At 44.4% G+C, this 27,434-nt stretch overlaps 1 protein-coding gene across 1 annotated transcript in view; it reads left to right on the top strand.

The window, feature by feature from the left end:
- The window catches only part of GPCPD1 (glycerophosphocholine phosphodiesterase 1), a 168,676-nt gene that overhangs the window by 88,453 nt on the left and 52,789 nt on the right, over positions 1 to 27,434 (top strand). The window contains exons 9-15 of the mRNA XM_082251241.1: positions 1,271 to 1,433; positions 7,501 to 7,633; positions 10,644 to 10,698; positions 16,014 to 16,106; positions 17,931 to 18,008; positions 19,901 to 19,940; positions 23,164 to 23,222. Of these exons, the coding sequence (XP_082107367.1) occupies positions 1,271 to 1,433; positions 7,501 to 7,633; positions 10,644 to 10,698; positions 16,014 to 16,106; positions 17,931 to 18,008; positions 19,901 to 19,940; positions 23,164 to 23,222 (621 nt within the window). The remainder of the gene's footprint in view (positions 1 to 1,270; positions 1,434 to 7,500; positions 7,634 to 10,643; positions 10,699 to 16,013; positions 16,107 to 17,930; positions 18,009 to 19,900; positions 19,941 to 23,163; positions 23,223 to 27,434) is intronic.

The following is a 27,434-nucleotide window of genomic DNA, read 5'->3' as shown; positions in this document are numbered from 1 at the left end:
CAGGGCTAACACATTCTGGCTCTCTGTGTGTGGCAAACCAAATTTCGGTCCAGTCCTGTCTCCAGGAGAGGACTATTTTCCTATCTCCAGCAAATTAATGAATTATCAGGTAACATTTGACTTGTGCTTTACAGACTGCCTACACCAATAAAAGCCAGGGGCTGTTTTTTTTAGACTTTCTAAATAAAGGGCCAGTTTACTTTCCTTCAAACTCTAGGGGGGGGGGGGGCGCAGACTGTGGCTGGTGAGAGTAGAAAATGTCCTGGCGGCAGTGGGAGTAAACAATTTTCCATGATTGGTATTAGGGGGAGTAATAGTGCCCCTTCGCTGGTTTCAGTGGAAGGAATAGTGCCTCATCATTGGTGTCAGGGGGAGTATTAGTGCCCCTTCGCTGATATCAGTGGGCGCAAAAGTGCCCCGTCATTGGTGTCAGTGGGCGCAAAAGTGCCCTGTCATTGGTGTCAGTGGGCGGCATAGTGTCCCATCATTGGTGTCAGTGGGCGGCATAGTGCCCCGTCATTGGTGTCAGTGGGCGGCATAGTGTCCCATCATTGGTGTCAGTGGGCGGCATAGTGCCCCGTCATTGGTGTCAGTGGGCGGCATAGTGCCCCGTCATTGGTATCAGTGAGCGGCATAGTGCCTCGTCATTGGTATCAGTGAGCGGCATAGTGCCTCGTCATTGGTGTCAGTGGCGGCATAGTGCCTCATCATTGGTGTCGGTGGGCGGCATAGTGCCTCGTCATTGTTGTCAGTGGGCGGCATAGTGCCTCGTCATTGGTGTCAGTGGGAGGCATAGTGTCCCGTCATTGGTGTCAGTGGGAGGCATAGTGTCCCGTCATTGGTGTCAGTGAGCGGCATAGTGCCTCGTCATTGGTGTCAGTGGGCGGCATAGTTCCTCGTCATTGGTGTCAGTGGACGGCATAGTGCCCCGTCATTGGTGTCAGTGGGAGGCATAGTGTCCCGTCATTGGTGTCAGTGAGCGGCATAGTGCCTCGTCATTGGTGTCAGTGGGCGGCATAGTTCCTCGTCATTGGTGTCAGTGGGCGGCATAGTGCCTCATCAATGGGTGCTGATAGTGGGGGTGATAATGCCCCAAGGGCCGGATTAAAGCATGCAAAGGGCCGCATCTGGCCACCTGTCCGCAGTTTCAAAACAACTGCTCTACACAATGAAATACAGTCAGTTTATTCATTTATTTACAATTGGTCCCTTCCATTATAATGTATTTGGCTTAATTTTTTTTCCCTCTGTTTTCCTTCCCCTCTTACAGGAAGACTTGAGTGAAGCTGTGGTGCAGGGTGACGCACTCCCGGGTCATGTGGGCACTGCTTGTCTGCTGTCCTCTGCTATCATTGAGACAGGAAAAAGCAACGGTATCATCACACTCCCAATCATGAGCAGGAATGGCAGGCAGGCTCTTGGAAAAGTTCGAGGTATCTACTTTCTTTTTTTTTTTATTCCCAGGGTGGGTGTCAGTTCTTGAAACATTTCAACTCCCAATTTATTTTATTCTATTTTCTGGGCATCTTTTCCGTGGGAAAAGAGAGAGCTGCAATTTCACACCACTGCCTATGTTGTAACCAACAAACAAAACACCAAACCCACTCACTTCAGTCTCTGGCACAATTACTATTCTAAAAGAAACAGCCTGTTGCGTAATGCGCCAACCAGTTAAGACAGGGAGGTGTTGTCAGCGACGGGCCCTGGAATTTTGTGCTGTGTTGCTTAGAGATGTAAATCCACACACTAACTACGTACAAATATTTAAAATGGGCGGGATAGGTCATCCTGATTCCTGTTTGTAGCCTTTATGTAACTATTTTCTCAGATAGAGGGGGGGTCATGGGAGGTTGGTTAAATTCCAAGTCCAAAGGATATGTAATGAAGGTGCAGTATGCTGATAGTCGTGTCTTTTTAGGATGAGCGACTATTGTGTTATTGTAATTTTACTATAACATTTATTTACTTGTGTGCCATAATTTGGGCATTACAGTGGTTTAGTTATAGTAGATGAGGTTGAATAAAGACAATAGTCCATCCAGTTCAACCTGTGTAGGTGTGTACGGCTGTAATCATCTCATATACCCCTGAATGTTCTGATCCTTGAGATGTACGTCTAAGTCTCTTTTGAAAGCCACCATACTTCTCGCAGAAACCACCTCTTGTGGTAGAGAATTCCACAATCTTGTAGCCCTAGTGGTTATTGCCTTGCAGTGCTGGGGTCCCTGTTCATTATGCACTCAAATGCATTGAGTTTACATTTTTCCTGTGCTTAGATCAGTGTTTTTCATCCTTCTTTCAGTCAAGGCACCCTTTAGAACTGTGCATAATCCCAGGGCACACCAGTCTGAGGGATCGTTCACAGCAGGAAGTGTGTACGAGCATACACTTTTTTGCGTGTTTGCGCAAATCACATTTTGTTAATGGTCCCCAACATACACATGTGCAATTTTCAAGTCTCACTACACCTGGGGTGAAACAAGCCCTAAAATGTAGTCTGCGATGCAAAGTTCAGACACACACACACACACACACACACACTCTCCAGAACAAATCCCCCAACAAATCTCCCCTCCTAGAACAATGCACCCACTAAATCCCCCCCCCCCCCAGAAAAATTCCTCTTAGCGCAACCAACCCCCCGTTCCCGATCACCCCTCCTAGCACAGTTTCCTCCCAAACCCCCCCCCCCCCCTCCCTGCCCCCACAAAACTTCTCCTCCTAGCACAAGCCCCCATCCCCCCTTTTAGCACAACTCCCCCCGTTCCCAAATCCCCACTCCTAGCACAAACCCCACTCCAATCCCAGCACAATCCTCTCAAATCGCACTCCTAGCACAAATGTGGGCTGTGCTCAACTCCCATGCAGTGTGTTAACTCCAGTGCAGTGCAACTCTGTGAGGAGAGAAAGAGAGCACAGCACGCATGGCTCTCTCCTCCTCCCTGCAGCTGTGTGTAGTATTGCCCGCAAAGCAGAAAGCTGTAGTGCCGCTGAACATGCCTTTAACACCCGATCACACTGGGCAGACTTGCACTGCACAGGAATTAACACAGAGTAGCGCTCAGACCGGGATGTGTCTGCGGCAACCGTGAAGACTTTGTGGCACCCTGGTTGAAAAACCTTGGCTTAGATGAACAAAAACAAGCTCCTGCACTCTAGTGTGGTGTTCAGAGGCAGATGGATCCTTATGCCTCGTACTCACGCGTCGATAGTTGGCCGTGAATTTTCGGCCAACGTCCGATCGGCCGATTTTTGGCTTGTTAGTATGATGCTTTCGACAACCGACTCCGACTTTTCGGCCGAATAAAATCTGGCGTGCAGACTATAAAATTTTTGTTGGCTGACAACACAACGGCCGATTTTTCGTCAGTCAGTACAGATTTCGGCAGACAAAAATCTGATGAGCAAGACTGGGCATGCTCAGAGAAGAAAAAACACACGGAAAGTAAACCAGCACATGACATCACTTCTGAAGTTGATTTTTGTTGGCCAAAAAAATTTGTGTGCAGTCTAGAGCACATTCCAACCAACCAAACGCAACTCTGGACAAAAGACGGCCGATCGGTCGGCCGATAATCGTTGCGTGTGTACGAGGCATTACTGTTCCACTCCAGAGATACTTTAGGCCACCATGCTTTGCTGCCCTCTTAGGACTGGGGAAGCCCAGATACCAAATGAATTAGAATATAAACAGTGGACGCACCAGCCTAGTGTATAATAATCCTTTAAGACATTTATTAGTGGAATAGAAACAATTGTTATACACGCAAACACACATGTATGTAATCTCATCAATGATTCTCAAATACAGAGACATGAGATCCAATGCACATACTCTTTCATGAGGAAAAAGCCACTCCAGTTTTAATATGGCTGATGCGTTTCAAGGGGAGTCCCCTCTTTATCAGAGCCAATTTTAAATGTGTTGAGCCTTATTCTAACCAGAGTGGCTTCTTCCCATGAAAGCGAGTATGTACATTGGATCTCACGTCTCTGGATTTGAGAATCATTGATAATCACAAGCTTACCTATATTAGTGTTTTTGAATATTCCAATAATAAATGGTTTACAAGGATTATGCTCTAGGCTGGTGTGTCCTCGGTTTATTTTCTCCCTGTGCTCGTCTGAGTTTTCTTCAATACTCTGGTTTCTCCCCCTAAAGACATGCTGGTAGATTAATTGATTGGCTCTTTCTAAATTGGCATGTTTGTATATGTGTGTGTAAAATATATATACTGTATTTTCTGGCGTATAAGACTACTTTTGAACCGCAAAAAAATCCCCCAAAAATGGGGGGTCGTCTTATACGCCGAGTATAATATCTCCAAGGTAACTTAAGTATAAGTATTACCGGTAGATGTAATCTCTCAAGACGCTGGCTATGTGGGAATCCTGTACCGGTATACCGTATGTACCGTAGCTTTGGCTACATACAGTGTACCGCGCTGAGCCAATCAGGGAGAGCGATGTATTCTATTATTGAATGCAAAGCCTGCTCGGATTGGCGGAGTAACATCAACCCACCTCTCTGACTCTGCCAATCCGAGCAGGCTTTGCATTCAATAATAGAATACATCGCTCACTGTGATTGGCTCAGCGCGCTATACTGTATGTAGCCGGTACATACCGGTATACCGGTACAGGATTCCCGCACAGCCAGCGTCTTGAGATTACATCTACTGGTAATACTTATACTTAGGGTACCTTGGAGATATTATGAGAGATTACATGTATTACAGTACTTGGGGTACCTTGGAGATCTATGAGAAATCTGATGTTTTTCAATGGTGTTGCCTTGCTTCAGAAGGGGGGTAGTCTTATACGGCGAGTATAGCCCAAAACCTATGTTTTAACTTGAAAATTAGGGGGGATCGACTTATACGCCCAGTCGTCTTATACGCCGGAAAATACTGTGTGTGTGTGTGTGTGTGTATATATAAACACACAGTGCTTTGCAAAAGTATTCTTATTTTTGGCATTTTTTGTGTTTTTGTTGCCTCACAACCTAGAATTAACATGGATTGTTTGAGGATTTGCATCATTTAATTTACAGAACATGCCCACAACTTTGAAGATGTTTTTTTTTTTTATTGTGAAGCAAACAACAAATAGGACAAAATAACAAAAAAGGCAATTTGCATTACTATTCACCCCCCTAAAGTCAATACTTTTGTAGAGCCACCTTTTCGGCAATCGCAGCTCCAAGTCGTTTTGGATAATTCTCTATGAGCTCGCTACATCTTACCACTGGGATTTTTGCCCATTCCTCCTTGCATAACTGCTCCAGCTCCTTCAAGTTGGATGGTTTGCGCTTGTGAACAGCTGGATGGTTTGCGCTTGTGAACAGCAATCTCTAGGTCTGACCACAGATTTTCTATTGGATTGAGGTCTGGGCTTTGACTAGGCCATTCCAACACATTTACATGTTTCCCTTTAAACCACTCAAGTGTTGCTTTAGCAGTGTGTTTGGGGTCATCGTCCTGCTGGAAGGGGAACCTCCGTCCTAGCCTCAAATCACGCTCAGAGTGGTACAGGTTTTGCTCAAGAATATCCCTGTATTTAGCACCATCCATCTTTCCCTCAACTCTGACCAGTTTACCGGTCCTGGCTGCTGAAAAACCTCCCCACAGCATGATACTGCCACCACCATGTTTCACTGTGGGGATGGTGTTCTTTAGGTGATGTGATTTGATGGCCGAAAAGTTAAATTTTAGTCTCATCAGACCAGAACACCTTCCTCCATACATTTTGGGAGTCTCCCACGTGCCTTTCCGCAAACTCCAAACGTGCCATTTGTTTTTTGCTGAAAGTAATGGCTTTCTTCTGGCCATTCTGCCATAAAGCCCAACTCTATGGAGCGTACGGCTTATTGTCCTCCTTTGTACAGATACTTCAGTCTCTGCTGTGGAGCTCTGCAGCTTCTCCAGGGTTGCCTTAGGTCTCTGTGCTGCCCCTCTGATTAATGCCTTCCTTGCCCGGTCCGTGAGTTTTGGTGGGCGGCCGTCTCTTGGCAGGTTTGCCGTTGTGCCTTGTTCTTTCCATTTGGTTATGATAGATTTGATGGTGCTCCTGGGGATCATCAACGATTTATTTTTTTTTTTTTTATAACCTAACCCTGACTTGTACTTCTCAACAACATTGTCCCTTACTTGTTTGGCGAGTTCCTTGGTCTTCATGGCAGTGTTTGGTTAGTGGTACCTCTTGCTTAGGTGTTGCAGCCTCTGGGGGCCTTTCAAAAAAGGTGTGTCTATGTAATGACAGATCATGTGACACTTAAGCCCCGTACACACGTACCGATTGTTGGCCGTAAATTTTCGGCCAACGTCCGATCGGCCGATTGTCGGCTTGTTAGTATGATGCTTCCGACAACCGACTGCGACTTTTTGGCCGAACAAAATCTGGTGTGCATGCTATAAAATTTTTGTTGGCCAACACCAGAACGGCCGATTTTCCCTCAGTCAGTACAGATTTCGGCCAACAAAAAGCAGATGAGCAAGACTGGGCATGCTCAGAGAAGCAAAAACACACGGAAAGTAAACCAGAACATGACATCACTTCTGAAGTTGGTTGTTGTTGGCCGACAAAATTTGTGTGCAGTCTAGAGCACTTTTCAACCAACAAGACAGCAGCGGACAAAAGACGGCCGAACGGTCGGCCGACAATCGGTGCGTGTGTATGAGGCATTAGTTTGCACACAGGTGGACATCATTACACTAATTATGTGACTTCTGAAAGTAATTGGTTGCACCAGAGCTTTTTATGGGCTTCCTAACAAAGGGGGTGAATACATACGCACGTGCCAATTTTCCGTTTTCTATTTCTAAAATAAAATTTTATGTATATATTTTTCTTATTTCACTTCACCAACTTAGACTATTGTGTCCTGATCCATCACATAAAATTCAGATTAACAAAACTTTGAACTTAAGGCTGTAATGTAACAAAATAGGTAAAAAGTCAAGGTGGGTGAATACTTTTTCAAAGCACTGTATATCACAAATACAGTGAGCAGCACTACAGCATTCATTCCATTGGTTCATGTACAAAGTAATCAAGCCATCCCACTGGCTGCATATATAGAATAAAGTCCACAGGGGTTGCTGCACTTAAGAATTTTCTTTTTTTGGAAAAACATCCAAAAAGTACATACCAGTACAATTGCAGTGTATTTCATCATAACCGTTTCGGGCTAGTAGGATGATGCCCCTCCTCAGACTGTCCTACTAGCCCGAAACGGTTATGATGAAATACACTGCAATTGTACTGGTATGTACTTTTTGGATGTTTTTCCAATAAAAGAAAATTCTTAAGTGCAGCAACCCATGTGGACTATATGTGTGTGTGTGTGTGTGTGTGTAATATATATATATATATATACCTATTAGGTTATAAGGTCCTTGATGATAGGAACTGGTAAATATACAGTCTGTAAAGCAGTTGAGTAATCAGCCACTATCCTTATTGTTTGCATTGATCATACATTTTTTTTTTTTTTTGCAGTTGACTACATTGTTATAAAGCCAATACAAGGTTATTCCTGTGACATGAGAAACTCTTTCTGCAAGTACTGGAAGCCACGGACTCCACTTGATGTCGGACACAGAGGAGCCGGCAACTCCACTACTACTGCAAAGTAAGCTGCATAGTGTTTATTTATATTAAAACAAATGGTCATCGTTTCCTAAAATGTGTGTAAAACCTAACAATGAACTTCTATTATTTTGCTTACTTTTGGGATGTTAAATATACCATTACAATTTATCATATCTGTTCAAGAAATGCAAAAGCATGTGTTTGATCCTGCGTGGAATCCATTGCTGTTATGTGTACTCTGTAGTGTTATCTCAGGCAGTCCTATTAGTCCCACTCTGTTCACCTCTAGACTACAGAACAGTTCCACCTATGTTGTGGAGATTGGAAAAGAGGGATAGGGGGTGTCCTAAAACATTTTAAACGGTTGTAACCTTAAAAAAATGATCCTGTTCCATTAAAGGTATTGTAAAGTCTCCAGCCAATGAGGAGGGGAGTGCCGGGCAGTTGAGACACTCCTGCAACATCGCTGGATAAAGATGGGCTCAGGTAAGTATTAGGGGGGCTGAGGGGGGCTGCTGCACACAGAAGGCTTTTTTTATCGTAATGCATATAATGCTTTGGATTAAAACCTTCTGCCTTTACAATCCCTTTAAAGCACAATATACAGCATAGGGATTTTGTCCTTTTTCTATTCTGTAAAATACCTGGTTGATCCTGCCTATTCCTGTATCTCCCTGTGTGTGTTGACCACAGTAATCATGGCTGCTGATCATGATACCGTGGTCCGTTTACGTGCCTCTGTCATCTCGCTGTCTCTCCCCCTCCTTTCCTGCCTGTCAGTTATTGAGTCAATGCCAATCTGCTCCCTGCCCCTCCCCTCCCGCTGCTGTTCTGTGTAAAATAACTGTGTCATTTCTGGAATCCCCTCTGTTATATACAGCTATGTTGTACAGTGTCTTTGTTTTTATAAAAATGATGCAGCTCAATACCTTGCAGAGCACCACCTGCCACTCTCCTCCACTCCTCCCGGCTAATGTTGGAGAGGAATCTCAGTCCCTCCCGCTGTAGTCCTCAAATCAGGGAAGGAGAGCGGTGGGCAGTCATGTGACTGTACAGCGGCGCTCTGAAAAAAGGTATTGCGCTGCATAATTTTTATAAAAAAAGACACTGTGCAACATAGCTGCATACAATCGAGGGGATTCTAGTAATTACAAAGTTCTTTTACAACCACTTTAACCTGACAACAGTGCTCCAAAGGTACAGTACGAGAAATAAGTGTTGTCACCCAAGAACAAGAAATTTTACTGACAGAATCACCAGGTGCAAATGAGGGGAAATTCATGCAAACCATTTTTTTTTAAATTAAAGCAGGGTTCCAGCCTGTTAAAAAAAATAGTCAAAAGCTACCCTTGCCTGCCCAGGTATCCTACAATGTCTGCACCCCTAGCTGATTTTGTCCATCGGACGTGAGCGAAAGCACCGGCATCCTAACTAAGGAGAACCGTCCATAAAGCCTTGCAGCTTCACAGTCTGTTTCCTATTGCACATGCGTGAGCCGTGCCGCGCTTTCTGAATGGTCCTGCTGTCTTTTGGGACCAATGTGTCTCCCAGAATGCAGCGGTGGGGGGGAAGGAGGAGGGGCTGGAAATGTCGTAGATCGCCTCGATCATTGTGTGACGAACTCACCCGGAAGTGGCAAATAAGCAGCATCCCCTTTTGGGTGGAGCTCAGATTTAAGTTCTTTCTTTTGTCTCCAAAGACACTAGGGTGCTCAATGTTTTTTGATATGTCATAGCTGCTTTCTAAACTCTATCTTCACAGGGTCTTATATTTCATATGTGTTGCACAGCTTCACCTAATTTATCTGCTTGCTAACTGTAGAATGTTCTGCACCTCCATTCTCTGGGCTACAATCTGTGTCTAGAACTTGCATACATACACCATTAATAGAACTATACTGTAAACCAGGGGTCTCCAAGCTTTCTAAACAAAGGGCCACTTCATTATCCTCTCAACGTTAGTGGGCCAGTGGGAGAAAAAATGGGAGGACACAATGCCCCATCATTGGTGTCAGTGGGAGGAATGGTGACCCATCATTGGTGTCAGTGGGAGGAATAGTGCCCCATCATTGGTGTCAGTGGGAGGAATAGTGCCCCATCATTGGTGTCAGTGGGAGGAATAGTGCCCCATCATTGGTATCAGTGGGAGGAATAGTGACCCATCATTGGTATCAGTGGGAGTAATAGTGCCCCATCATTGGTATCAGTGGGAGTAATAGTGCCCCATCATCGGTGTCAGTGGGAGGAATAGTGCCCCATCATTGGTGTCAGTGGGAGGAATAGTGCCCCATCATTGGTGTCAGTGGAAGGAATAGTGCCCCATCCTTGGTGTCAGTGGGAGGAATAGTGCCCCATCATTGGTGTCAGTGGGAGGAATAGTGCCCCATCATTGGTGTCAGTGGGAGGAATAGTGCCCCATCATTGGTGTCAGTTGGAGGAATAGTGCCCCATCATTGGTGTCAGTGGGAGGAATAGTGCCCCATCATTGGTGTCAGTGGGAGGAATAGAGCCCCATCATTGGTGTCAGTGGGAGGAATAGTGCCCCATCATTGGTGTCAGTGGGAGGAATAGAGCCCCATCATTGGTGTCAGTGGGAGGAATAGTGCCTTATCATTGGAATCAATGGGAAGAATGGTGCCCCATTGTTTGTCAGTGGCAGGAACTATGCCTCACTGTTGCTGACCGTGGGTGGGAATAGTGCCCCAAGGGCCAGATAAAAGCACACAAAGGGCCGCATCCAGCCCCAGGGCTGCAGTTTGGATATTACTGCTGTAAACAATGGGTTGATCATAGTCAATTCAAATAATCTTCCACTTCAAACAATTATTCAACAAGACAAAGAAAACCATCCTTTTGGTGAACTTTGACTGGATTCTTCACGCAGATTGTTCCTTTACAATAACATTTTTAAACCATTTAGTGCTGTCAATTTTCCTTTTTAAAGGAATCGGATTATCAATAATTGTAATGTTTTGTTTATCGTGAGTAATAAAGCAATTAATGTGGTTTTTACGTTTTTTTTGTTTTCTTTTTTTTTTTTTTTTTTACCAGATTGGCCAAAGTTCGAGAAAACACAATAGCATCATTAAAGAGTGCCGCCAATCATGTAAGTTTTTTTTGGGTTCGTGTCCTCTAATACTTTGTCATACCCATTATTGCACTTAATCATATTAAATCCAACCTCTGTACTAATGGTATAGGTACTAAACATTGAGCTGGTCATGTATTCAGAATTAGCACCTTGAAGACTGAATAAAGCCTGCTTTTTCCTGAAACGCAGCCTTTCCTACTTGTCTTTGCTTCTGTTCACTATATACTTATTATACTTATTTAAATATGCATGCCTGTGAATAAAGACTGAAAAGTTGGGTCCGTGGGCATAGATGTGTCATTTTAAGTCACTCGGAATTTTTTTGGTTACTATTTTTGGGGCACAGGATTTGATTACTTTGCACTATAGTGTTGGACATTTTGGGGATAATGTCATAACAGATGATAATAGTTGGAATTTTTTTTTTTTTTTTTTGTCATTCTTATTTTTCTTTTTATTTATTTAACTTATTTATCACTGGTACTTGCATAGAGCCATCAATTTATGTAGCCATTTACATGTATTATACATTCACATCAGTCCCTGCCCTCAAGGTGCTTGCAATCTAAGGTCCCTAACTCTTATTCATAAATACACATACTAGGGCCATTTAACCTACCAGCATGTCTTTGGAGTGTGAGAGGAAACCAGAGTACCTGAATGAAACCCACACAAGCACAGGGAGGGTTCCTAGTTTCCAGAAGTTAGCATAACCTCATTAAAGGAGTTCTTTGATTTTGTCTCATAGCCATATTTTTCTCTTACTGGCAGTGCTATAGCTGCCTGATGTTATTGCCAGATAGGTGAGATCATCATTATTATTCATTTCAGAAAGTATTCTTGGAGATCCGTTTCACTAATTTTACAATCCTTATACTCTTTGGCATGCGGTACCAATTTACTAATTTATGAAATAATGAATTATGTTTGCAGCATTGTTTGTTCAGTCATATTTATACTTTTTAATACTGCGAGGAATCAGTCCTTCCAAAACTGATATTTCAGCTACAGGTAAAGTCTATTGGCTGAGTAATCTGTTTGTTGCTTGCATCTTTTTGGGACTCCAGGGGGCAAGATCTGGCACTTTGTTCCAAGAGTCACTTTACCCTTTGTATCCCTTTATTTTTCCTACAACAGCATTGGTTTTACACTCCTCAGGTGACATTGTTCGTAATATGTGAACGGGTAATGGAAAATGTGTGCCACTCAGGCTACAAGGGAAAGCAATTCTGTGTCCACCACTGTAACTGCAGGCCAGGGAAGGAGCTCATCTCGGCTCCAAAAAACTGTTGGGCAAAGGATGGATCCCATGAAGCTGCACATCATTGTATACCTACTGGTTTTACAATGAATGGCAATCTCAGCCTTGGCTCCCGCCTCCAGTGTTTCATCCGCCTCTTAGAGCTTATAAGTGGGGCAGGAGCCCTGGCTGAGACTGACATTTATTCCAATACTAGTGGGTCTACATTAATGTGCCGCTTTATGGGATCCATCCTTTATTCTTCCTAATATGTAATCAAAGACCAAGCAGCAAAGTAAAACTAGATGAAATGGCTGTTGCAGACCTAGTGGAAGTGCCAGGACTAAGTTTTCACCGGAAAAGTTCCTGAGACATTATAGAAGCTATTAGGGCCTATTGACACCACCCTGGTACACTGTGTTGCGCTACAGTGTGTTGAATTAGGGAGGCCCAGTATTTTAAATAGACTACCAAATGCACCAAAAATTGTACATGCATCATTTTAGGCAACACAGCATGCCACGTTAGTTCATTGTCATGCAGGTGCGCAAGGATGCCATTCTTAATGATTGGCACTGCATTGCACCAACAAGCGTAAAATGCTTTGTGCATCACATGCCTGATTATGGGTTCTGCTTGGCCCCTGCAACATCACAATTTACTGCTGCAATCGCTTCAGTAAATTCTTGGGCGTTCTTTTGAAGCTCTGTGGGGTTCTAGTGATGTATGCTTTGTCATGCAAGCATTACAGCAGGATGGTGCTGTGAACAAGCCTTTAGGTGAATTAAAGAGAACCGTATGAAGCTGCAACTAACAAGGGCAGCTGAAGACAAAGCGATAGTCACCCATTTTGCCAGTTTTTTTCCCCCATTGCTGACCTATGCCTTGTTCTGCACGGTGTCTTTCTGCGGAGCTTACCATCTTTATAGAGGCAGGGTTTTGCTTCATGGTCTAAGAGCCATCCCCTTGATGACTGGTGGAGTATTCAAGAAGCATTAGTAAAGGTATAGAAAGCATAGATCCACAGAATGAATAAATCAGAAGCAGGGAGATCCTTGCACTGCAGGTCCTCAGGCACGAAGCAGCTCTTCAGTCATTTTCTTCATCTTTCCATCTATTAAATCCTCTGCCCTTGTTGTTTTAATTTTGGATAGTAAAACATTTTTTCTCTGCCAGTAAATACCTTATTCAGCCCACTTCCGCTTTCTTGTCTGGTCATTGGCCTAGGCCAGTGATGGCAAACCTTGGCACCCCAGAGGTTTTGGAACTACATTTCCTATGCTCATGCACTTTGCAGTGTAGTTGAGCATCATGGGAAATATAGTTCCTAAATATCTGGGGTGCCAAGGTTCGCCATCACTGGCCTTGGCTAATGCCATCATGCACAGCTCTCTCTCTCTCCTGGGAGTTTGCTAGTAATGGGGGGGAGGGGTGAGTCATAGCTAGGGGTGCACCAATCCAATATTAGGATCGGATATTGGCGCCGATATGGCCATAATAGCTGGATCGGGGGGATCAGTAAAAAATTAACAGATCCACGGGCCGATCCGGTTTTGCTCTTTACATAGCTGTGAGGGAGCAGAGAACAGCTGTCAAAGAAGAAAAGAAAAAAAAAAGAGCCTCCTGCAAATGCCTGTCAATCTTCTAGTTAAGTAAACACAATGCATACAATGTATCTTTTTGCTCCATCTGCTGGAGGAGGGAAGTTTAACCTCTTAAATCAGGGGTGGGGAACCATTTTTCTGCCAAGGGCCATTTGGGTATTTATAAAATCATTCGGGGGCCGTACAAAATTATCAATTTAAAAATTTGCCTGTTATATTTGGTCAAACATTTAATTAATTCACCCCTAATGTGATGGCTGCAACTGCTTCTCTTTGGTGAAGTGTGTGATGTTAGTTGGTATTGATGATGTTGCTACTCGCAACTGGTTTTCCAGGTTTGCGTCGGTCAGTCTGGTGCGCAGTGTGGTGGTAAGTTTTGAAAAGAACTGTTGGCGGGTAATGCTGGTGGGTACAGCTGGCTGGTACTGCTGTGGGTACTACTGGCACTGCTGGCTTGTACTGTGCTGTGGGTACTGCTGGCTCTGGCTGGTACTGCTGTGTGTGCTGCTGGCGGGAAATGCTGGCTAGCAGCGGCGCCGCACTGGAGGAAGAGGCGATGTTTCCTGTATTGGTCGCAGGCGGAGTGCATTTGATATCACTCCGCCTGTGAGTCACTCAGACTGTCAGAACGGATCCGGAACTATACAAGAAGCATTGGCTCTTTTCTGACAGATCAGCTGAGAGACACAGACTCAGCTGCACGGGGGGCCGGACCAAATGACTTTGAGGGCCGCATACGGCCCCCAGGCCTTAGGTTTCCCACCCCTGTCTTAAATGCACAATTGTTATAAGGCATCTGCCGATACCGATCCGGAAGTATTATTTTGTTATAAGCTCACAAAACCGTACTTCCGGATCGGACTCGGGATCGCGATTTCACAAAGCAAAAGATCGGCATCGGGACCAAAAAAGTCGGATCGGTGCATCCCTAGTCATAGCCAATGAGAGCTGAAGGGAGCTGGATGAGGGCGGAAAAATGTGCAGGCTAGGCGTGGTGTGTGTGTGTGTGTGTATAGATATAGATATAGATAGAGATATATATATATATGAGAGAGAGAGGTATAATGTCTGTGAAGATCCAGGAAGTGAACAGGCAGCAGCTTCAGCTGCCCACAGTTAAAATGGCTGCAGCCAGACTTGGTGGAGGGAGATTTTTGGCAAGTACAGAATATATAAAACATGCAAAGTGGTTGGAGGGAAGCTTCAGAATGACAAAGATGTTTTTACTACAAATTATGTGAGCAGACTGCAGTTCCTCTTTTAGTGCCTCTACTGTATTTTATGTAATCCATCCTCATAGCTGAGCTCCTCCATCCTCAAACATTTTGTCGCCCTCCATTGAGCTCTTTCTAATTCACCAATGTCTTTCATGAGGATTGGTGACTAAAACTGAACTGCATATTCAAGATGAGGGTAAACCAGTGTTTGTAAGGCCTGTTTTCACACAGGCTTTAGCTTGTATAAGAGCGGTGTGAACAGCAAGCTTTTACAAAGCATTTGCAGAGCTTTCAGCAAGCTTTGAAGCTTTTAAAGTACCATTCAGCTCAAGTTTGTAAATGTTGAATTACAGATCCTAATAGGAGTGTTGATTGCCACTTTAAACAAGCTTCTAGCAGGCTTCTGGACTTTTTGAAGCTTGTTGAAAGCCTTTCAACAGCTTGCTTAAAGTAGCAATCAACACTCTCTTTAGAATGTGTTCAACATTTACAAACTGGAGCTGAATGAGCCTTTAATAAAAGCTTCAGCAATGTTTGCTGAAAGCCCTGCAAATGCTTTGTAAAAGCTTGCTGTTCATACTGCACTTATACAAGCTGAAGCTGGTGTGAAAAAGACCTAAGTCCCGGTTCACACTGATGCGATGCGGGAAACCCTGCAATGCAGTGCCATTTCCCGCATCGCACCAGGATTGCACAGTGGCTCACACTGAGATCTGCGAACCGCTGGGGGGTGTCAATGTAAAACTAATGACACTCCCAAATGGGTTTGCAGATCGCAGTGCGAATTGTGAAATGGTGCAGGAATCGGATCACATGGCTGTGAACACCCAAGCAATCCGATTCCAGTGCGGACCAAAAAAGGATCCTGAACCATTTTGGTGCAAATTCAATGTGATTTCAGCCATACAGTTTGTATGGCTGATATCTCATCTCACAGACATCACATGTGAGCTGCTCAGCAGTGCGGTGCAAATCGCATTCGATGTCTGCGTTGCACTAGTGTGAACCGGCGTGATTTTATCTCTGGAATGTACGACTTTTTAATGCATGAAAGTATTTTGCTGGCTTTGTTAGCTGCGGCTTGGCAGTTGATAAAAATATTGCTACAATCACCTCAAGCTGCAAAATTGGCAAAAGAAAGTTGATTTATTTATTTTGCTTAATATATTCTCATGATTGTTTTCAGATACTGTATATAAAAATATGATCATTAATGTATTGGTTAAAAGAAGTTTCAGTTATGCGTTTACATATTTTTCTCCTTTTTAGGGTGCAGCCTTTGTTGAATTTGATGTTCATCTGTCCAAAGACCAGGTCCCAGTGATATATCATGACCTCACATGCTGTATATCTATGAAGAAGGTATTGATCATCTTTAACTGTTTTCTTTGGGGTGATATGTATTCTGCTCACTGGAAACTTTTTATCTAACAATTACTTTGTGTTTTTTTTTTTTTTTTTGCTATTTTCTTTAACCACTTGTTGACTGCAATACGTATATATACGTTGCATTTTGCAAGTGGCTTACTGAGATTATGGCTGAAGCCATCATCCATAACCCCAGTGTTTTTTTTTTTTTCAGACAGCGGATAGCTTTCTCTTAAAAGCATTCCAAGCAGCTCATGAGCCGCTGGAACGCTTTTAGAAGTGGCGGGTGTTTCTCTGGGCTTACGGTTTCGGCCGGCTCGCTCGAGAAACAATCTGACGGTGCTGCTGACTGGGTACACAGACGATCAAAGAGTAGATCCACTTTAATCGCCTCTATGGCCTTGGCGGGCCAGAGCGACATGACGTCCCTTCCAGTCCAGGCTGGAATTAACACGTGTGTGTATATATGTGTGTGTGTATATATATATATATATATATATATATATATATATATATATATATTATGTATGTATGTATGTATGTGTGTATGTGTGTGTAATAAATATATATATATATATGTATGTATGTATGTGTATATATATATATATATATATATATATATATATATATATATATATATATAATATGTTTGTGTGTGTGTATATGTGTATGTATGTATATGTATATATATATATATATATATATATATATATATAGATATATATAGATATAGATATAGATATATATATATATATACCCCAGATCTCTTCATAAAGAGGACCTGTCATCCTTATTTATATTACAAGGTATGTTTACATTCCTTGTAATAGGAATAAAAGTGATAAAATAAAAAAATTAAAGGGACAATGTAAAAATAAAAAGTAAAATAAATAAGAAAAAAAAATGAAAGCCACCCCCATCCCTCCGTGCAGAAGCGAACGTATATATAAACGTTTGCACCGCATGTGAGGTATCGCCGCAAATGATAGAATTACTGCTCTAGCGCTAGACTTCCTATGAAATTCTAAAATGGTAACCTGTAAAGGTGTTTAAAACGTCGCCTATGGAGATTTTTAAGTACTGTTGTTTGTCGTCATTCCACGAGCGTGCACAGTTTTAAAGCATGACGTGTTTGGTATCTATTTATTCGGCATTACATCTTTTGGATTATACAAAAAATTGGGGCACATATTTTTTTTTTTTTTTTCTTTCATTCATTAAAATGTATTTGTTCCCACAAAATTGCATTTAAAAAAAAAAAAAAAAACGCTGCACAAATACCCTGTGATATAAAAAAAATGGCATTGATTGTAAATCTGTAGTTAAGCAATGCTACTGAATTACACAAACAGAATATTTTACTCTTAAGCCCCGTACACACGTACCGATGGTCGGCTTACAAATGTTCCTCTTTTCTCCCCGGGATGTCGGTGTCTGCTGAAAAGTGCAAAGACAGCACAAGGACAGCACAAGAATTTTGTCCGCCGACTGCAGAAGTGATGTCATGTAATGGTTAACTTTCCCTGTGTTTTCTATTTTCTGAGCATGCCCAGTCTTGCAAATCTGCGGTCTGTCGGCCGAATTGTGTACTGACAGGCGAACAATCGTCCGTTCTGGTGTCGGCATACAAATATTTTCATGTTTGCAAGAAAGACTTTTGTCCGCGGATTGTGCGCAGACATCTGTCGGAGGCACCATACTAACACGCGTACAATCGGCAGATCCTTCGTCCACCGACGTTTGTATGCCGACGATCGGTACGTGTGTACGGGCCTTTAGATTAACTTTTAATGAAACATGTGAACCTGTTTCTTGCAGAAAGCTAATGCTACATCTCTGGAGCTCTTTGAGATCCCTGTGAAGGAGCTCACCTACGATCAACTTCAACTCCTAAATGTAAGTAACTTTTTTTGTTCCTCTAGTAGCAAAACTGGGAAGGACTAATCTACAAAAGAGAGTACACCCAACATGACTAGTAACCAGTTAAACAAATTACCATTCACCTGTGCATCTGCCCCTGCCCACATGTCAGATTTTGACAAGCAACTGCTGCTGCATCTACATCCACGTTTATGGGCTGCCTGTACACAGCTCCAAGGTGGATTCACATGCACTGCCCTACCCACGTCGTGCGCGGGCAAACGCGCATGCACAGACCTCAATCAAGCTTCATATCACAATCCCATTTTACATCTTACAATCTTACATTACCCCCCCCCCCCCACCCTGCAATTAGGTCCCCAGTCTCCCTCCCCATTGCGGTCCTCAGTCTCTCCCCCTCCCACCATATTACAGTCCTCAGTTCCCCCCGCCCCCTCCTTTTTTACGGTCTTCCATCCCCCCACAATTGGTGTCCTCAATCCCCCCCCCCCCCCTCCCCAAAATTACTGTTCTCAGTCCCCCCCGCAATAACTTTCCTGAACTCCCCACCCCTCCCCTAACTGTTCTGGGCCCCCAAGTAATGTCCTCAGTCCCCCTTTCTGTCCTACCTTACACAGATAGGGAGGAGGGCGGGAGGCACAGCAGGTTTGGACAAGGGGCGGGAGCTCCAAGCTGGTGATTGGTTACTATGACCGCCCTGCATCCTAGCAACCAATTATATGCTTCTTCAGGCCGCCCCCCTCTGGGTAGAATGGTACCTAAATGGCGGGATTGTGGCGGTCCAGACAGGACATTGACTCTGGATCCAGAACGCGGTCCGTAGTAATTTAGTGATGCCTGCTATAAAGCTACAAAGGAGATAAATCCACTTTGTGTGCACCAAATTTCTTTGGAAACCCAAATTACCTTGTCCTATTCTCTTTTAAAAAGTAGCAGTGACCTTATTACTGTGCTGTACAAAGACTGTGCAGAAGTATTAATTGTGACGTCAAATTTTCGATTTAGTTTTGTTCCTAATCTTGACTAAAATACCGTTTTAGTTGTATTTTAGTCATCTGTATCTCCAGTACATTTTAGTCTAAAATCATTTGGGGTTAGTTAAATTGTAATACCTTATCTACGCTTTTCTCTAGAATTTCCAAACCTGGGTGAGTGGAAATAAGCTGAGGATGAATGTGGAGCCGCTTTGGACGGGTGGTCCCACCAGCAGGCGGGGTTGAATGGGAGCCAATTCTCCTCCCAGCCTCCGCTTCCTCTCAATCTCTTAGCAGGGCCTGGCGTACAGCGGGAGTCTGCAAAGAACTGGATGAGGTGGACTCGGGGCGAGGTGGACTCGGGGCGGAGTGGGGAGGGGGGTTGGATGGGAGCTGCCAAAGTTTAGTTTTCCTAGCAACCAATCACCAGCTTGTTAATAGGAAGAGTTAACTTTGGCAGCTCCCGCTTCCCTGTCCAGTGCAGTGCTCCACTGTCTCTCTGAATTCCTATAACAGTGACATTTATTGGTTTTACATTTTTTCAATGCTATATTTAATATAGAAATAAAATATTTACTTAATAAGGCAGTAATATTTACAGTGCCTGTAGTAGCCAATCCTATTTTTACCCTTATTTTATTTAGAACTTTCAAATCAATGAAATATGCTTCATATTAATATTGTTAAAGTTGCTGTTAATAATTATTTTTGTAACTTAATTCAACATAAAACATTTAACAGTGTAATTTCATGAGATAATTTACAAGGGTGTAAGGGGTGGGGGGGGGGGGCAGGGTAGGGGTTGGGTGGTGCAACTGGTGGCGAGGCACACTTAAGGCCTGGCTATTAGCTTAGGACTTAAAATTTTGAGCCTTGCTTTATAATATTGTATCTTTACTATGCATGTGCTTCTAATTTATTGTTTCTTTTCAGCTGGCACACGTTACTGCACTTAAATCACAGTATCTTCATGGTATGTAACAATGTGCCTGCAAATTCTTGTGTTTTGAGCACATTTTCTTTTTGCATGTCTTTTAACCTTGATCAATAATCAATTGTGTTCACTGCATTGATAGATTATGAACCATTACATATGTTCCATAAACGAGCAGACCACACTACTGTACTCCCCACAGCTATACATAGCTCCACATTATTGTTACATCATTAACCACTTTACCACCGGAGGATTTTGCTGTCTTACGTCTGGGCCACTTTTTGCGATTCGGCGCTGTGCGACTTTAACTGACAATTGCGCGGTTGTGCGAGGCTGTACCCAAACGAAATTGACGTCCTTTTTTTCCCACAAACAGAGCTTTCTTTTTGATGGTATTTGATCACCTGTGCGATTTTTACTTTTTGCGCTATAAACAAAAAAACACCGTTTATTTTGAAAAAATAACTATTTTTAAAAATTTTTTATATGAAATTCCCCCCAAAAAATGTAAAAATCAATTTTTTTTTAATTTTTGGCCAATTTGTTTTCTGCTACATATGTTTGGTAAAAAAAAAATCACAATAAGCGTATTTTGATTGGTTTGCGCAAAAGTTATTGCGTTTACTAACTACGGGAAAGATTTCTGTCATTTTTGGTGTTTTTTTTTTTTTTTAACGAGTAATGGCGGTGATCTGCGATTTTTTTTTTTTGCAGGACTGCGACATTGCGGCGGACAGATCGGACCCCTGACTGACATTTTTTGACACTTTTGGGGTTACCAGTGACATTACTGCAGTAATCAGTGCTATATATATGCACTGTTACTGTAAAAATGACACTGGCAGGGAAGGGGTTAATTTTATTGGAGAGGGAGGGGTTGATGTATGCCTGGTGCTTACTGACGTGTGTGGGGGGGAGGTGACTGAGAGACACAGGGACAGATCCGCATGTTCAGCTATGCTGAACCCTGCAATCTGTCACTCCTTGTCACTTAGGAGATCCGCCCGCTCTGTTTACACAAGCGGGAGGATCTCCAAACTAGATTCCCCGATGATCGGGGAAGAGCGGCGGCGATCGCCGCCGCTCCTCCCCTGGCCCGACTCCCGCTGTGACTGAAAACAGCGGGAGCGAGCCTCCGGCGGTGCGCGGCGCCGAGAGAGGGGAATGTCTGGTGACGTAGGTCTACGTTGCCAGACGATAACGAGCCACTGTGCCGCTGTAGCAGCGCAGTGGGGAAGTGGTTAAAGTGATACTAAAGTCTTCTTTTTTTTTTTTTCTTTTTTTGTTTGTTAAAAATTACAAACATATTCTACTTACCTGCCCTGTGTTGTGATTTTTCACAGAGCAACTGGGATCCTCCTCTTCTCGGGTCAGCTTGCTGTGGGGGCACCCAAGCCGGACCATAGCTCCCTGTGTCCATTCAGACACGGAGTTCCTGCTCGGCCCCGCCCCCTCTCTCCTCATTGGCTAACTGACTTTGACAGCGGTGGTAGCCAATGGCCAAGTTGGCCAGCAAGTTACAATCTGACTGTACATTCTCTGCATTATCTGATATACCAAAACTATGCAATGAGGGAAAATACATGTAAATCCTTTCAGCTTGTATCTATTCACTCAGGACCTTTCACATCTGTTGGTAGATCATAGAGAGATTGCATGATGTAAGATCATTTTGAAGAAAGATCATAGAGAGATTGCATGATGTAAGATCATTTTGAAGGTAGATCATAGAGAGATTGAATGATGTAAGATCATTTTGAAGGATAAGTTCACTGTAAAAAAAATAAATAACTGCAATTTTTTGTAGGTAAAAAAAAATGTGCATTATTTTATATTATTTGGAGCCTGTCTCTTGCAGACTGGTCAGTGTATCTGTATACCCGTGCATCCTGTACAGGCAAGCAGATACACTGACAAGAAAAATCAGTGAACTACCACGACACTTCACAGCACTATGGTAGTTTATTGAGAACTACAAGCCAACACCTGTAAAGGATGTCGGGAGTTGTAGTTCATTCACACACAGAACTGTGTGAATAATTGATGCGGCTGTGTGGGCGGATCCCTGCACCGCTGCGCTGATTTCAAAATCTGATAGCTAGTACAGGAAAATTCTCCCCATACTGCTGTCACAGGGAGAGGAGGGAGCGGCGGGCAGCTGTAGGAACACGTTACATGTTCCACCCTAAAAGTCGGAACATGTAACATGTTCCCAAAGGTGAACTTATCCTTTAAAGACCGAAACTGCATAAGACAGGGCAGTATGCAGTCAGGTTGAAGCGGTAGTATACTCCGCTATATGACTTTTACCTACAGGTAAGCCTATAATAAGGCTTACCTGTAGGTACAATTAATATCTCCTAAATCTGCACGGTTTAGGAGATATTAAACCTGCATGCAGCCACTGACCTCTGCGGCGCATGCGCTCTGAATGTCCGGCGTATACAACAAAACATGCATTGCAGCACCATGCAACATCTATTAATCAAAGGAAACATGCAGAGATGAATAAATATGGGATGACCTGTTGTCTTGTTATCCTGGTGATTTGTTGGCCTCAATGCTTTGTATTTCTGAGCTGGAGCAATCATGCAGCAAGCAAAAACCAAAAGGGAAGTTGGCACATCTGGGAAGTTGGCACATCTGTATATTTGTACATAATCATCTGTTGCAACACAAAAGGATTACAGGCATACCCTGTTTTAAGTACACTCACTTTACGTACACTCGCGAGTACAGACACAGCCTGGTCAGCTTGGCATGGCTCTACTCCCGGTTTTTAACCTTGGTGTCTATGGGAAATCTTGGTCAGCTTGACATGGCACTGCTCCCAAACCATAAGTGACAGGGATACCAAAGTTAGGGAGCACCGAGAGGAGACCCAGGACTACAACATATCCTATTTGTGGCCAGCCAACTTGCCTAGGTAATCTACCATGTCATAGTCCTGGATCCCCTTAACATGCTCCCCAAGCTTGGTCTCCTTGTCACTTATGGTTTAAGAGCAGTGCCATGTCAAGCTGACCAAGATTTCCCATAGAGTTAGTGTATTTACATGCATTGAGAAATGAAAAAAGGTATTGCTTCACTTTAAGTACATTTTCGTTTTACATACATGCTCTGGTCCCATTGTGTACTTAAAAGTGGGGTATGCCTGTATTTAGTTGATGAATCCTGAGACCCATTTTTTGACTGATTTTTTTTTTTATTTTTTTGCACCTTTATTTCTTTTTTAACTCTATTTTTCTAACATTTTTAGATTCTATAGATGACGAATGTTCTGTAGCTGACAACCAGCCTTTTCCTTCTCTTCAAACGGTAAAACAAAGTGTTCCAAACTTCATTAATAATATATCAGTTTGTGGGCTGTTGTGAACACACAATGTTCTTCGCTTTCTATGTGGCAGAGAAATGTTATTCTGTAATCTCCGATTCAGAATACTTTATTAATCCCAAAGGGAAATTGTTAAAATACAGTTACATTCAACAGCACAAGATCACAATAACGATCAGCACAAGACGCAATAAAATTACCAATAACAGCAATTAGTACCAGATAAATCTAGATTAAAACTATACTCTAAAATCATGCATACTATTAAAATACAACATTGAATAAATAACAAAAAAATTTTCTCTGTCGCTCATTGACAGACGTAGTCCTCCTTGATTAATATCAACTCGGGTTATACTGCCCTCCACAGGAGTAGGACTAGACAGGAAAGAAAACGTTCTGGCCACACCCTAGGGGCAGTCCCAGAGGGTATATCCTCTCACTTCCTGCTACAGCAAATCAGTTTTTTTTCTGTCTAGTTAGGAGTAAGGACCTAGATTCCTTGCTAGGATCTTCGGTCCTGGCAGGATTTTTTTAGAAATACTTTTTTAGACAGCTTTTTTTCTCCAGTGTTCCTGTGAGATCTTCAAGCAAGTACGCTGAAACTGGGCGACGGGCTGGATGTTGAGATCCAGTGGTCACCCCAGTTCAGCCTACGAGCGCGTGCAGGCCATAGCTCCGTGCTGGGTCGGCCGCGACATAGTCCCACTGGACGGGGACTGACCCTGCGAGTTAAACGTCTCGCCTGGACGCCAATGACCAACAGAGTCACGGCGTCCGTATTGGTCGACAGCCCCCCCACCCCGGTGGCGAGGGGTTCTGTCAGGAGTTGGCGCCCGCCTGGTTCCGGTATGGTGAGTAGAATGTTCCCCCTCTCCCCCTGTCGGGTTTGTTGGTGGACGCGGGCCCCTCTCTGGGATGGTCGGACACTCGGTTTTCTGGGTCTCCCCTCTATCCTATAACAGGTCACAGATCCCCCAATTTGAGTGTGATTTTTGTGAATAGAAACCAGGAGGCTTGGTTTGGGAGCTGACTATCTAAAGTCACTATATGACTGTAAGGGTGACTGAAGTCAGTGGCAGACTACTAAAAGGCATCACTATTGAGGTATAGAGGTATCCTACCTGTCTAGTGTGTACACAGGCCGATGCCTATGCCTGAGTTACTGCAGCCACAGATCGCCATCCCTCCAGAAAGCCGGTCACTTCCACAGGCCGCACAGCCTCCCGCAGGCCGAGGACACCTCCCGCAGGCCGAGGCACTTCCGCAGGCCGCACAGGCCGAATGCACACATCCCGCAGGCCGCTGCTAACTTGCAAGCCGCCGCTATCCTACACAGGCCGCCGCCATTTTCCTGCAGATCGCACGAGGCCGCCATATTGGCGTAGCCTCGTGTCTCCAGCATGGGGGTGGCCATGTTTGAGGTGACCAAACACCTCGTGGAGTAATTGGGAGGCGCCGGAAGGCGTGTAAAGGGGCGGAGCCGCCTCCTTGGCCCAGGGAAAGCAAGCCAAAGACTTCCTGTCTGTATCAGACAGTGCTGGAAGCAGTTTGATAAGAAACTTCTGTGCATCAGGTGAGCCTTGGGGTCTCTCTCTCTCTCTTTCTGAGGGGTCCAAGCAGGTAGACTGAGGGGCGCTACTGCGCTGGGGGACTAAGTTAGGAAAAAAAAAAAGATGTTTTTTTCTTGCAATTAATTTTTTTGTGTTTGCTGGCAAGTGTCTTGTTACATGAACCCTGCCACACATGTATCCCCACCTGATCCCCTCGGGGTGGCCGCAGGACCCTCCAGTACCCCACTTGTGATGATGCATTATCAGCAGTTTTGGAGTCTTTGGTATCCCGGGTGGAGGTAGCCTGTCAGGGACGGGGGTCAAGAAGAGCGACCCCCGCCTACCCCTATGTCATCTGATACCTCAGATACGGATTTTGAGCTGGTCATTGCAGTCCCTTTTCTGGGGTTGTTGTCTCAGGTACGGTCTCCTCAGACAGTAAGGAGTACGCTTCTGCCTCCGCCATAGCACAAGAAGCGTTGGTGGAAGCACTAGTTGTGTCTGTCCGGGAAACCTTAAATCTTGAGGTTACACCGGCAGAGGTAGCTGAGACTCGTATTCCTTTTTTGGTACTAGCAAGCCTACCAAAATGGTGAAGGGTTTCCCTTGCCCAAATAGGGTCGTCCGTAAATGAGCCCTGCTATTTCCAAACGCATGGCTAGGCGCTATCATTTTGAGGAATCCCTCATTACAAAGATGGACGGTACCACCAATAGTGGACTCACCGATTTCCAGACTAAATAAAGCCATTGTTATCCCGTTGGATTGACAGAATGGGCCCCACCCATCTCTAGGGTGGGGGGACGTCTTCACCGGTTTCCGGATCCAGGGCTTTCCAGAATCCCGGATAAAGGGGTTCGCAAGGTCATATGGTCGGGATACAAGATCGAGTTTCGATCACTTCCACCGGTGCGATTCTTCCCTTCCAATAGTCGACATCCCCGGGTCGCTTAAAAAGCTTTGCGGGGGACAGCTTGATACAACAAGCAGTGGTAGTTCCCATTCCTTGGAGGAGTTCTAGTCGAACTTGTTTACAATGCCCAGGAAAAAGGGCTAGGTGCGTCCAATTCTGGTCTTGGAAGAGATGGAGTCCATCCATACAGTGGTGGCCTCCCTGCATCAGGGGGATTTCCTGGCGTCCATAGACATTTAGGATGCCTATCTTCATATCCCCATCTTCGCAGGACATCAGCGTTTTTGTTGCTTTTCCCAAAGATCATCCCTGGTTCCCACCAGGAGACTGAACTATCTGGGCATAATTTTGGATGCATCCTTGGCAAGAGTGTTTCTCCATGCGGAGAAACTCCAGAAGATTCAGTCAATGATTCGGATGTTGCTGTCCGTCAACTGGCTGGGATTGATGGTCGCCTCCTTAGAGGCAGTACCGTTTGCCCAGTCTCATACCCGAATTCTCCAAAGAGGAGATTCTTCTCATATGGAATCGGAATCCTGATTCCCTGGACAATCGGATCCGATTGAGTGAGCGGACCAGGGAGGCTCTGGTCTGGTGGCTTCGGTCTCCGATGCTCAGCCAGGGGAAGTCATTTCTTCTGATAAATTCCAGGTTACCGATAAATGTGTTGGAACTGAGAGCGATCAGACTTTGTCTGATTTACTGGACCGAGCAGCTCCAGGGCAGCCCGGTTCGGATCCAATCGGACTATGCCACGGTCATGACTTATGTCGATCATCAAGGGGCACCAAGAGTGCCCTGGCAGCCATAGAAGTGGCCAACATTCTTATTGGGGGAACAGTTGTTCCAGTTCTCTCCGCGATATTTATCACGGGGGTGGACAGGCAGATTATTTCAGCCGTCAGATTCTGGATCAAGAGGAATAGTCTCTTCATCCAGAGGTATTTCACCAGCTGTCCCTTCATTGGGGCACCCCGGATATGGATCTGTTGGTAGGTTGGCTCAACAGGGCTCGCACCCGCGATCCTCTAGCAGACGCAGCAGACGCGCTGAACGGCCTGTAAAGGCAGTATCAGCTACTATATATCTTCCCCCCCCCTCTCAAATTGCTGCTGAGATTTCTCCGCAGGATAGAGGTGGAGGGAACTCCAGTTATCCTGGTAATTCCGGGCTGGCCTCGTCAAGCCGGGTACGCCGACTTGGACAGGCTTGTCGCGGACGCTCCTTGGAGACTTCCTCTCAGGGAGGATCTGCGGTCTCAAGGACCGATCTTCCATCGTGCTTTACAGTCGCTGGTTTTAATGGCCTGGCTATTGAGACCCAGGTACTGAAGGACAGAGGGTTGTCGGCTTCAGTTATTCCTACTCTAATTAAAGCAAGGAAAGCGACTTCCAGCAAAGTCTATTATCGCACATGGAAGACTTTTATATCGTGTGGTGTGAATCTTTGGAATTTCCCCCACGTACCTATTCGGTGACCCGAATCTTGGCTTTTCTGCAAAAGGGGGTTGAGTAGAAACTATCCTTGAGCACTATCAAGGGTCAGGTTTCAGCATTAGCAATCTTCTTTCAGAAGCCTTGGGCTACTCATTCCTTGGTGTCCAGGGGGTGCGGCACTTGGCTCCGCCAGTGCGCGCGCCCTTACCGCCCTGGGATCTTAATTTGGTGTTTGTCGGTTCTTCAGAAACCTCCTTTGAAAATATCAGGGAGATTCCCTTGCTTACATTATCC

Source organism: Pelophylax lessonae (assembly GCF_965119305.1).
Source record: "Pelophylax lessonae genome assembly, chromosome: 3".
In the NCBI taxonomy this organism is placed as follows: Eukaryota; Metazoa; Chordata; class Amphibia; order Anura; family Ranidae; genus Pelophylax; species Pelophylax lessonae.
Note: the sequence above shows the minus strand (reverse complement) of the source record. Positions and strands in the feature narration are given on the sequence as shown.